The sequence below is a fragment of the Neolamprologus brichardi genome, chromosome 15, assembly GCF_056152115.1.
Source record: "Neolamprologus brichardi isolate AB-2024 chromosome 15, ASM5615211v1, whole genome shotgun sequence".
In the NCBI taxonomy this organism is placed as follows: Eukaryota; Metazoa; Chordata; class Actinopteri; order Cichliformes; family Cichlidae; genus Neolamprologus; species Neolamprologus brichardi.
The window spans coordinates 23,213,691-23,226,324 of NC_142118.1; the positions used below are offsets into that span (position 1 = coordinate 23,213,691).

Below are 12,634 nucleotides of genomic sequence, written 5' to 3' on the forward strand. Positions count from 1 at the left end.
GTTTTGCTCATCTTTCCTCTCTCTTGTGTCTCATTGCTTTGCAGTACCTGAACAGAGGATGCACTCGGTTCTTCGCTACCAAAGACACAGACAAGCACATCATGCAGAATCGGAAGAGCCCAGAGGTACAGTATGCAGAAGAGTCTCTGAGTTCAACCAGTTTATGAAACCTGGACCACAGAATAAGCAGAAAAACACAGTTTCACTGAAATGTGAGGCTGATATTATGATATTACAGCAATAAAGCAACATACTGATCATTCCAGCTGTATATTTTATTGTTGAACTCTGTTAGAGCAGCTTTGCATGATTCAGAGTTCAGAATAATTCTTATAGTCATAATTCTGGGACTTGTGTAGCTTCTCAAATCATCCTGTATCTAAAAAGAGGTGTTTTAGCCCCTCTGCCTTTAAGTAAACTGTATTCTGATTGGCTGCCACTCATAAACACGGAGTTTGGACAGCAGGTGGGTGGGGATTCTTGCCCGAGGAGATCATATCTGGGATATCCACACTTTGTGACATCATAGAGAGCAGAGAGTAGGAAAAAACTGCGAGTTTAGATGGATCAGATACAGTTCTGATGAGGTGATTTGGTTTCCACAAACAAGTTTAGTTGCTAAATTGAGTTTTTGAGCTGCAAATTTTCCCTTTTTTCTTTTCTTTAAACAGCAGAGAGGACTTTTTGTCCTCTTGTAGCTGCAGTAAATTTATGTGCCCCAAGTTTGATTCCCATTCTTAGAAAGGAAACTCTAAAAACTAAGAAGAAAATCGTCGACTCATGCCCCTGTGGGCTGGAAGAAGAGAAACGGTCGCTTTGCAAACTCCATTAACTTCTTGTTAAACCTGACTCAGCAGGTTCGTTTACGTCGTTACGCCCTCCAGCTCCGCTTTTCTTCTCACAGTCGTTGTGTGAGCGAGCCTCTCTTATCTCTCCGATCACTCTGTCTGTTTGTCCAGTGGGAGCTTTTCAGAAAAGAATAAAAGAGCTAAGAAGTTGGCTTTAACTCATTTGTCAATGTGTGAAATAGTCTTTTTTTTTAATGGGGGAAAAGAAGAAGAAACCTTCCTGTGAAGCGCGTGTGTGTCTTCACTGATAATTACAGACTTTTCATGAGAAACGTGTGTGATGTTTTTCATCTGCACAGAAAACCAACATGTGAAAGACTGAAAAATTAAAGAATTTATCCTGCACACGAATAAAAGTCCAAATTCTGATTCAGCCACTCGATCTGCTGTACAATGCTTTTACACGCCCAGCTTTGGTTTGTATGTCTGTTAAATGATCTTTTTCTAAATTTGTTTGATGATCTGAAACATTTATTTGGTACAAATATGCACAAAAATAAGAAATCATGACGTACACGAGTACAGCTTCACCATCATGACAGCGAACATCTGGAAGCAGCTGTTTCACTTCATGGCTGTAACAGCTGTAGCTGGAAAAAGCTTTCAGTTAAAATAGAAATTGAAGGAAGGAGATTTACAAAATTCAGGTTTCTGGAAAATTCACCAGCTTCTTAGATTTTCTTCAAAAACCTATATCTGTGTTAAAAATTTAGAAACCTTTTTAAAACATCAACAAGGAGGAAAAAAAAATCAAGTATCACACATCAAACGACCAAACCAGCACAAAAATGGACTCGTAAGCTGCTGGGAGCAGAGAGATTCTGGTCCATGCTGACGTGACAGCTTCACAGACTGCACAGAACATCTGTGATGAGAATCAGAGGCGCTCTGTTAGATTTAACTGTGGACTCAGGCAGGCTGTGGGGTTTAGATGGTGCTCGGATGATACAAGGCAGGATGGATCCAAATTCTGTTGAGTCTGTGTGAACTTTATATCAGTTTCCTGTTTTTTGGCTTGCAAGACTGGCACCTGGTGTGGTCTTCTGCTGCTGTAGCCCATTCAGAGATGCTCTTCTACATACCTTCACTGAAATTAGTGTTTATTTGAGCTACTGTGACCTCCCTGTCAGCTCAAAGCAGTCTGGCCATCACTCTCCTCTGACATGTGACTGGATATTTTCTCCCTTGTGTGGGAAACTCCCAGCAGATCAGCAGCTTCTGAAACACTCGGACCAGCCTCAATCCAATCTCATCGACTTATTAGATGTAATATTTAATGAGCAGGTGTGTCTAATAAACTGGCCTGCAGATGTATATGGTTAAATAATAGGCCCATCAGGCGATAAGAACGGCATTGGGAATCTTAGAACTAATTGAAAGTTTGAATCTGAGGTTGTTCGTTAACACGCTGGTCCATCTGTGCTACCTAAAGCCTCAGAGATGGAAATAAACTGACAGTAAAGCTTTGATTATATGCATTTCGTTACGAGGCAGCAGATAATCCTAACAGCAGCCACCCTGTGATAATTCATTAGTGCTGTTGTGTAATGTTCTGGCCTGAAATTGCTCGCTGCAAACCGGCTCTGCTTATATAATCTCCTTGTTTTCAGATGCTTCATATATAAACAGCAAACATTTTAATTAGCAGCCAGACCGAGAGCCTCGGCGCAGCGCGGGACATTTAACGCTGTGCATTAATAAGAAAAGCTCATCATGTGAAATGAGCTCCTTTCTTTGCCTATGGCTTTTGATTAATTATGCACAAGTGTTCTATTACGGCGTCTGTACACGGCTTTCCCTGCTGAGCGTCGGTATTAATTATTGCAGCCATTAACAGGAGCACGGACGGTACATCGGAGCGCTGCTGAAGATGGCGGACGGAAAGAGGAAGAATCCAGTCGCATACATCCATCACTGGTGGTTAAGACCATCGTCGTTTTAGTCTTTCATCTTCATCTCACCGAAGATTTAAACTGTACAGCTCTCTCAGTGAAGAGCAAGAATAGTTCAGGTCTTACAGAACAGTTTATGTAAGGTCTTTATGTGAGGTGGATCCGGTACAGTCTTTAAAACAAGTCTACCAACACTGTCCTCTGTGATGATATATGCACAGCCATCCGTCCATCCATCCAGCAACAGTCTAAGACCTCCCTCACCCCGGCCACCTGTTCCAGCAACTTTCCCCCCTGTTGTTCCAGAGAAATATAATCTCTCCAGCGAGTCCTGGGTCTGTCCCAGCACCTCCTCCCGATAGAACCTCCCCGAAACGCCTCAACTGGAGGCTCCAGAGGTGGCATTGTAGGAGTTTAATGCTTTGTGGACTGGGTTGGAGGTCCTGGTGCTGCTTTTAAATCTGGTTATATGCACATTCAGTCTACCTTCAGTTCTATTCACATAGCAGACCTTTATCTGGCTCAAAATGGGGGGAAAGCCCAGTGTAGCATTAGTTCAGAGTCACAGTCGTCTCAAAATGCTTTGTAGATGTTTTATAGAACCCCAAGAATCAGATGATTCTGTGTGAGCAGCATTTGGCAGGAAGAAACCTTCTGCAGAACCAGTCTTGGGGACGAGAAGCCATCCGTGACTGACAAAAGAAAGTTTATAGATGCCGTGCATCATGGGAAGTCCCAAAGCAGTGTTATCACACAGCACGTTCTTATTCCTCAAAGTGTCCAAAATTCCAAACAGCAAACCAGTAAAACAACAATAAACACAAAAAACAACTCTAATATTAAATTCCAGTGACATCAGGGTTTCTCTTCAGAATAAAAACATGCAGAAGGAGAAAGAAGCTGACTGACTTTTTTGACAGATCTGCTCTCCTCGTCCTTTAAGTCAGCGCAAGGGTGAAATAAATCAGGTGTCAAACTGTGGTCTCACAGAATTTAACCGTTTTTGGCAGAATGAAAAAACAGATTGTTGGACAACGGTCCTTTTGTTGTAGCCCGGGAAACACAATTATCTGGCAGCATCGGAGTGGGAGGCTTGTTTAATAGAAAGGAGGCACACAAAGGAAGAAAGTTGTCCTGGGAAATGATCTTCGAAAAGTTTGTTTTTTGCGTGTCCTCTTGCTTTATTTCATGACTTCCTCAGAGACCCAAGTAAAGAAGTATTTGCAGACAATCTCCAGCTTTTGTGCCTTAACTCGAGCTCTGGGAGGGAGGGCGTGCGGCAGGGCAGCTCAGGTAATATCTGATAAAGTCCCAGATCACAGAGGAATATCCCGCATTAACTATGAGGCGGCCTCGGAGATCAAACGTTAGGGAAACTCGAGCTTCGCCCCTCCCGCCTGGTGCTTCGGGTTCACGAAAACAAATTGTGAGCGGGATCAGTCCCAGATTAGCTCGAGTGTAGCTGCTGTAATCTCTGATAAATGATGTGCTGTATGTCTCCTCGCTGCTCCGGCTCGTGTCACGCAGGACGACCAGGTGATTGGCTGTTTCTCCTCTCGCTTCTCTGACTTTCCGAGCATGCTTTCAGCTCTGCAGTGCTTTCTGCTCCTTTCTTCTTTGTAGAAAATGATCGAGCCTTTCAGTCAACCTGTGTCTGCTTTTGTGCATCTGGGAATGTCACAGTGCAGTCGGCCTGTCTCAGAAATGGGAGCTTTGCTGGTCGAAGATCCAAGTGGACCGTATGTGGCTGTCTAAAGGAATTACTTATCTTAGCTTAACGGCTGCCTGAAGCTGTCCTGTGCCTAGATTTGACTCCACTGTGGAGTTTATTCTAGATGCGACAATATTTATGTCACTTCCACCCAAAACTGCAATATTAACTAACACTTAACTTTATTTTGATTTATATCCTAAGTTTGGATTTGACTCTGCACTGAAGTAAGCGCAATGATGGCTGACACTAAACCACAAGTGCCGTGTTTTCTTCATTGCAGTGAATTACTCCTGTTTCATAATATTAAATCTGCATAATTATACAAACTGGGGTAAATAAATACCAGAACAATAATTTATTAATAATGATTTGCTACATTGTAACACATTAATGTTGCAGCTGCAGATGATTTTAGTCAGGCTGTTTCAAAACAGGACCACATATTCATAAATGCACATTTTAAATAGAGCACAGAGTGTAGTGTTTTCATCCTAAATGCAGTGGAGTAGAAGCAGAAAGCAGTACAAGTACTCAGTTACCTTCCATAACCTGTCCTATGTGAGCACCCAGCCCATTAGTGTTTGCTGGGAGGCTGCTGGACTCTGGCCTCGTGCAGGTTTCAGCTTCTGTGTTGCTAAAGTTTTTCTTCAGATGATTTTCAGGCGTCTGAGTGAAATTTATTCACATTTTTGTCTCATAACCAAAACCAGTGAGGGAGTGAGACCTCCTAATGCTCCTAATGCTTCTAATGTGTAAATAAATACTGGTTAAACTGACTGATGTTTGCAGAAATGCTCCCTTCTGGCTGTTGATTTGACTGCTTGAGCTTTAGTGGGGGGGAAGGGAGAGAAAAATCTGGAGAGAACCTGATTAAATGGAAGAACCGGCCAAGCAAAAGAATTCGTTTTCCACTTAATCCACTATCACAAGGGACACGCGGGCGCTGGCATCTATAGTTTAGCCTGTGGTTATCGTCACTCTGTGGCATTCCTGAGTGGGTTTTTCAGGTGTGTGTGTTTTTCTTCCTACTTCTCTCTGCTGAAGATTGTGCTTCTTCTTTCGCTGCCTGCTCTGCTTTGTGCAACACGATCAGTGATAAACAGGGTGATTGCTGCACTCCGCAGAGTGAAGACATTCAGCTCGAGATTAAGTTAGAATGATTTGGAGATTCAGATTTCTCCAAAGTGAAGGAAGAGAAGAGAGCAGGTAGGCAGAAAGGTAAAAATGACAAGCGGTAAAGAAATTAAGTTAGAAGTGAGTTGTGTAAGAAAGGACATGAGAATAAAAATATGAAGGAGATGGAGATGAACAAAGATTTTTAAATGTCGGTGACGTTTTCTCTCCTGGTTCCTCAGCACACAAAGTCGGGCCCGTTGAAGGACCCGCTGCTGGACGACCACGGCGACTTCGCCAGGATGTGCGTAGCCATGAAGAAGATCGGCCTGGACGACACAGAGAAGCTGGATCTGTTCCGGGTGGTGGCCGGCGTGCTGCACCTCGGCAACATCGACTTCGAGGAGGCCGGAAGCACATCAGGTGAGAACAAAAAGTCACACATGTGAACCTGTTTTAGGACTTGGAGAAGACGTTTCACGTCCTTTGTGTTCTTTGGGTTTATGGGGCATCGCTCCTGTTGTCACGGGGTGTTCGGTCCGTTTACAACCTCAGACAGAGTTTTGGTCAGACTCACTCAGAGTGTAGTCAATCGTATTGGGGGAAACTTGGTTCATTATTTTGCAGACTTTTTGAATCTGCTGATTGGTAGATGACTACTTCGTCCAGAAGCTTCTTGGACCCTGAGGCAAAACAGGGACTTATTGGAGAGTTTATGAGATTCAGCTGGCCCGGGAGTGCTCTGCTCACACTGCCACCCGGCTAAGTGTGATGGATAGATCAGAAAGATCCCACACCGAACATTTAAAACAGAAAAACGTGAAATGTGAAATTCATTAACAGCGTCGTGAAGATAATAAACCCTTAAACTTTCTCAGAACCTCTATCAAACTCTTTTTTTCTGCATCCCAGGTTGGTTGATGTGTCGCTGCCATTTTGACTTCCTCAATTTGTCATTCAAATGTCAGATTTCACACTGAGATGACTCCAATCAAACAAAAATAGCAGAAGGCCAAACAGGTCGTTCTCTTCGACTTTAAAAATGCAAAGACGGCACGTCGAAGCATTCACTGAAAGACGGGAGGGAAACGCAGCTGTAGTTGATGTGGGGATGGATGTCAGGTTTACCTGCATGATCATGCTGCATTAAAATCAGTCCTGAACAGGAAGGCATTTAAAAAAGTGCCTTTGTGTGTGTTGGTGCTGCTAAAGCCTGTAGCGCCGTCTGACCTGAAATTTAGCTAAATGGTAAATGGCCTGTATTTGTATAGCGCTTTACTAGTCCCTAAGGACCCCAAAGCGCTTTACACAACCAGTCATCCACACATTCACACACACATTCACACACTGGTGATGGCAAGCTACATTGTAGTCACAGCCACCCTGGGGCGCACTGACAGAGGCGAGGCTGCCGGACACTGGCGCCACCGGGCCCTCTGACCACCACCAGTAGGCGGTAGGTGAAGTGTCTTGCCCAAGGACACAACGACCGAGACTGTCCAAGCCGGGGCTCAAACCGGCAACCTTCTGATTACAAGGCGAACTCCCAACTCTTGAGCCATGATCTTCATGAATAAAGTTCTGCACCGAAATGTTATTTAATTAAACTTCCTGTGCTTGTGGTTTACATATCCAACCCCGTCCATCAGTCTGTCTGACAGAGAGCACCGATGGAGCGATTAGTTGTGCACATTTTCCAGAGTTTGGACCTTCCGGTTTGCACCTTCACTTCCACTCACTGATTACGTTTTAGCAGTAAAGCCTACTTTAAGAACCCTTCTCGATCACTCTCCATGGTCATAAGTGAGCTTTGATGAAGCTGTGCTGATTGATGTCCCAGAAAGGAGAAAAGGGTGCCGTAATCCATAATCCACAAACCTTTTGTGTGGCTCTGCTGTTTGTTTATTAACCAGCTAGTTATTAAGTCTGCTAACAGAATAATAAGTAATTAAAACTACAGCAGAAAGATTGATCCCAGCAGATCAGGACGGATCAGGACGTGAAGCGCTGTAACTCAACGGAGAGCGACGTGGCTGGTCGTGAGCTATAACTGATGAGGTGGGCGTTCTCCGAGCGGAGCCCTTCGGCGCTCCGTGATTGCATTTGCTCTGTATCAGAAGTCATCCATCTCTCGGGCTTCCCAGCTCCTAAACGGCACCGGTTTGGCTCCTGAGAGGCTGACGCCTCTTTGATCTCATCCCTCAAAGCTCTGTGCTGTGATTGATTGCTGTAATATTCAGCCTCAATCTCCCTCCGTCTCACTTCAGTCTCGTTGTGATGGCTGATAGATGTCGCGGGTCTGACAGCGGCGTCACAGAAGGACGGTTTCTTCTTGTTGCACTTTGGGGTTTTTTTCGCAGATGAAAAACACTCAGAACACTAATGACTAATCTCGAGTTATTTTTCTCTGGCTGAGGGGAAATTAATAAATTACACAGCCAACAAACTAATTCTGTAATTATTCCAGTGAATATTTCAGGGATTATGCTCTCTGCACTCGCAGAGGCATTTTTCTGTGCCTCGTTTTCCCACAGCGGTTCAGACTCGAACCCTCAGGGAGGCTCAGTTTCCATGAAAATCAGCTGATCCTTTGAACTTCAACTCGGTCTTGAAGTTCCTCCCCGTCGTTTTCTCCCTGCGCCGGAAAGAAGAGGAAGCGCAGCAGGGAGCCTATTAAACGAACTGGTTCTCACAGCAGGGGGCTCACTTGGCACATGTTTTACAGTAAACGAGGACAGAGCATTCAGGCCGAGGAGCCAATCAGGCGGGGCTATTGAGACGGGCTTGGCTTGCAGTTGCAGAGCGGTCCCTCGGGGAGCTTTTAAAGAATATTTACTTATCTTAGACCCAGAAAGCATAGAGAAGTCAAGTTCATTTAAACAGCTATTCCTAATGCCGCCGTTCACACAGGAGGATTTCATTTATATGAGTTTTCCAGTGCGATCTGACCAATCGGACCACAGCATTTGGCAATGAATGCGCTCATAGCTGAAAGCACGCATCAGCACTGAATATAGGATGATATGGAAACAGTCAAATAACTTCGACTGCATCTCTCAGCCTGTTTGTGGTTTTCAGGTTCTTTGATCACATGACAAAAGAGAGCGAGAGGGCGGTCTCATTAAAACGTTTCCATCAAGCATGAGTGGTGTAGAGCGGGTACGTTCTAATGAGGTCCAACCTTTAGCCAACAGATTAATTAGCGGATTCATCTCTGCTGTTTGGCTGTAATAAGTCCACTCAGACGACGGTGCTCTGAACGGCAGGATGGAGTCTCTTCAAAAGGTCAAACTGCTTTGAATGTTCTCATTTCAGCTCATTGTTAAAGTCTTCCCATGAATCTCCTTTGGCGCTGGTGTCAACGCTCGCTTCTTCTCTGGACTCGATTCATTTCAGAGTAAACTGAGAAATCTATCCAGAGAGGCTGGAAATGATGGTCCTTAATTAACTGGGATTCATGTCCAAGTGTTCGTCTTCTGTTCTGATTTGTGGTTTGAGCGCTTGCCTCTGCGGGGCCTCCGTTCACCCTCCAGTTATCGATTAGGTATTAGCTTAGCTTAGCTTTCAGGGGCTATCGATTCCTGGCATTGATTGGAGGAGCAGCTGTAATGATGTCACGGGGGTTCACGGCCGCTCTAATCCAATCTTTGATGTGAACGGCTTCCGTCAGCAGCCTCAGCCCTGAACACCATCAGACCGCCTTTCATGTGAGAAACCAACTTGTCACTTCCTGTGGTCTGTTCACACGCCGAGGCGTTCATACGTAAAAGCCTGCGTCATATACGGCCTTCATCTTATAGTTGGATTCACTTGTCATGCGAGTGCTCGCTGTCGGGTAAGTGTGGGGGATTTAGCAGGTTGCTACATTCATATTTTACATCCACGTAATCCTTTGGTGGGTCGGATCAGCTGCTGCCGCCATCGGCACAGAACGGTATAGAAACTTACCCACTGCAGCTTTTCTCCTTTTTTTCCTGCTCACAGTGAGTTAGGAAAAGGTGAATCTTCATTGATCCAGCAGGGGAAACATGACCTTTTTAAATTGAAAATTACAATAAATAACCCTACCCCTGACCCTAGATGGGAAGAAGTGTGGCATGGCTCCATAGTCGGGCTATTAAAGTGTAAAAATATAAAGGAAGTCTTGTGAGGTGTTAAAATATCAAAGTGAAAGGAAATGAAGAACATGTTCACAAAGACTTGCAGATGCATATAGCATATAGATTTCGCCCCACCAGCATTTTTCCCATTTTCTGTAACCGCTGATCTACGTCGCACCTTAAAGTGACCTCACAGCCGACGACACACCCGCTCTCTGGTGGAGTTTCACTTGTTGTGCATCTCACAGTTTTTATAAAGTGGCACACGGTCGAGTTTCAGAAGCACACGTGTGATTGTTCACTGCTTTATCAGTGATGTATGAGTACAGGAGTTCAGAGATTCTCTGATTACACACAGGGAGATGTAAAGATGAGACTTGTGGATGTTCTCCTCCAGTGGTCAGCAAGGCATGGTGACGTCACAGTTGGCATGCAGCGACCAATGCGCTGACCATAAATCAGACCAAGAGTTTTGGTTTTAAAACCTGTGAAAATGTGGGTTGGTTCTGAAAAGACAGCAGGTTAGAACTCCGTGTGGACCGCTGTAGTAATCATGCTCCAGGCTGTAAAAGCCAACCAGAAGACGTTTCTTTTAAGAGCACTCAAAACTTACATTGCTGTCAAACAAAGCAACAAACATTTCTTGAAGCGCCACTTTGATTTCTGGGTTTCCGGGTCAGGAATGTGTAGCTATTGTACAATGCATTTCTTCTTAATGGCCCGCAGGGGACGTCATTCCTCTGGTTGGATTCAATGAAAGTCTATAAGAAAACAGCCCTACATTCCTGGCTGCTCAGGCAAGATACTGAAACGCGAGATGCTCCTGACGTGCTGATGGGAGTGTGTGTGAATATTAGATAAATAAGTGTGTTTGTGTGTGTGTGTATATATTCAGTATGAGTTGTGCCCTTTTCCTCGTCTTGCAGGCGGCTGCACCATCAAGAACCAGTCGAGTCAGACGCTGGATCACTGCGCCGAGCTGCTGGGCCTGGAGGAGGAGGACCTGCGGGTCAGTCTCACCAGCAGAGTCATGCTTACGACAGCAGGGGGCGCCAAAGGAACAGTGATCAAGTAAGAAGCTTCTGTCACTCACACAGACACACACAGATAGTCAGACAGCTGTGTTCACATCAGAGGACCTTTCACTGATTTATGCTCTTCCCGGAGGCTTGAACTACCCATGATCACTGCATTACTCATACTAACCAACAGTTTATTACAATGATGATGTCACGGGGACCAGAGGAGGTCAGGTCACCAGCAGAACACACAGACATATGTCACACACACATACACACACGGACATTTTGAGGATCTCAGAGACCGCCTTGCTGCTGTTGGGTGGGGCCTCATGCTGCGAGGGACTACAGGTGTTTTGCTGACTTTATGCCAACCGGGTTGTTCCTTTGAGCGCTGTGGTGTCGACCAGTTTAAAATGAGTTGCTCTCACACATTAAAACCACCAGCTGTGCCTTTAGAAGGAGCGTAGAGGAGCATGAGAGCGCGTGCTCGTCTCAGAGGGATTTTACTGATGATGATAATAAAGGTTTTAGACTGTAGTTTGGCACCACCCGGAGCTCCGTCTTTATATCAAGGACCACAAAGGAAGCACATCTTTGACTTTTATCTTTGTCTGTGTGATTTCATCTCTTTCATTCCTGGATTTTTTTAAAACTGCTTTTAACTGTCAGAAAACATTAGTTGTAACTATTTGCTGGATAACATGGCAGCTCCCCAAAAGCATCATTTTTGGACAGTGAGAGGAAGCACTGACATTCTCCTCTTGATCACGTAGATTTGTAAAGCAGGGCTTCTCACGGCTCAGTTTAACTACAGAGCAATGTGTACTCCTAATGCCAGTCAGGAAGGCACCTGCTGTAAATCTTGGCCAGATCAACCAAGTGGATCATGAAAAATTAGATTTCCTTACTGGCTCGGTCAGGGCTCGGGTTAAGGACCGCCTCCGGTGTGGCAAACTGTGTTACTGTTTGCCGAAAACAAAGGACGTCCAAGTGTGGTGCATAGACTGTATGTAAAAGATGTACATAGTCATTGGCTTAATAGATATTGTCCTGAAGCCTCGATTGGAACATTTTGGCCGTGCTGGTGTTTTCAAAGCGGGAATGACAGACCTTCAATTATGAAGTAGCCACATCCCAAAGTGTGGAACATGGTCCCCGAGTGGGTTGTGAAGATACTCCAGGTAATTTCTGTGAAATATTTACACTTTAAAAAGAAACGGAACTAATAAATATAGTCATAGGATTTAAATATCAGTTACCTACTGTAATTTTTCCTCTTGCAATGTCTTTCTGATCCTGAACTCATCTCATATCCCATCATTAGTAGGGAAGACGTTAGTGTGGAGAGACAAGCTATAAAAGTTCAACAAGAGAATCACTAGATCAAAATGATCCATTGAAATTCTTGATGAGATGTGATTATAGGTTTGGCTGGGAGTGTAACACTGGGCATTCAGTACCCTTCGAAACTGTCTGTGGTGTATATTTGCTGTCTTGAAGCTCTGTGTTTGGTCTCCACCAACCTGCGTGTGAAGTATCTGCCTCCTGAATGCACGGCAGTGTTTCCAGTTAAACTCTGTGTCTGCCGGCTGTTTGCTGCCGAGCGGAGCCTCCACGTGTTCACTTTGAGTTTTCAGTGAACTGAAACACATTTTCCTGTCTGACAGCTCTCACTGTACAACTTCTCACATTGTTATTGTTTAAAAAAAAAAAATCTACTGTGCCTGCAAAAACAATTGACAGTTTGAAGCTTGACTGAAAGCTTCAGAACAGCTGCCGAGTGGAGTTTGTACTCTAATGAGACTCAGATTAAAGTTGGAAAAAATATGGTCATCTTTTGTAGGGTGTCCCAACCCTCAGCTTGGGAACATCTGGAGTATGTAAATGCACACAAACACAGCGACTTCTAAAAACTTTGCAGATCCGGTCCACGGGGATGCACACA

General features: G+C 44.5%; 1 protein-coding gene across 5 annotated transcripts in view; it reads left to right on the top strand.

Moving 5' to 3' along the window:
- The window catches only part of myo6a (myosin VIa), a 144,744-nt gene that overhangs the window by 42,491 nt on the left and 89,619 nt on the right, over positions 1–12,634 (top strand). For all 5 annotated transcript variants that reach the window (XM_087852510.1, XM_087852507.1, XM_087852508.1 and 2 more), the window contains exons 10-12: positions 45–125; positions 5,810–5,990; positions 10,594–10,738. In XM_087852510.1, the coding sequence (XP_087708636.1) occupies positions 45–125; positions 5,810–5,990; positions 10,594–10,738 (407 nt within the window). The remainder of the gene's footprint in view (positions 1–44; positions 126–5,809; positions 5,991–10,593; positions 10,739–12,634) is intronic.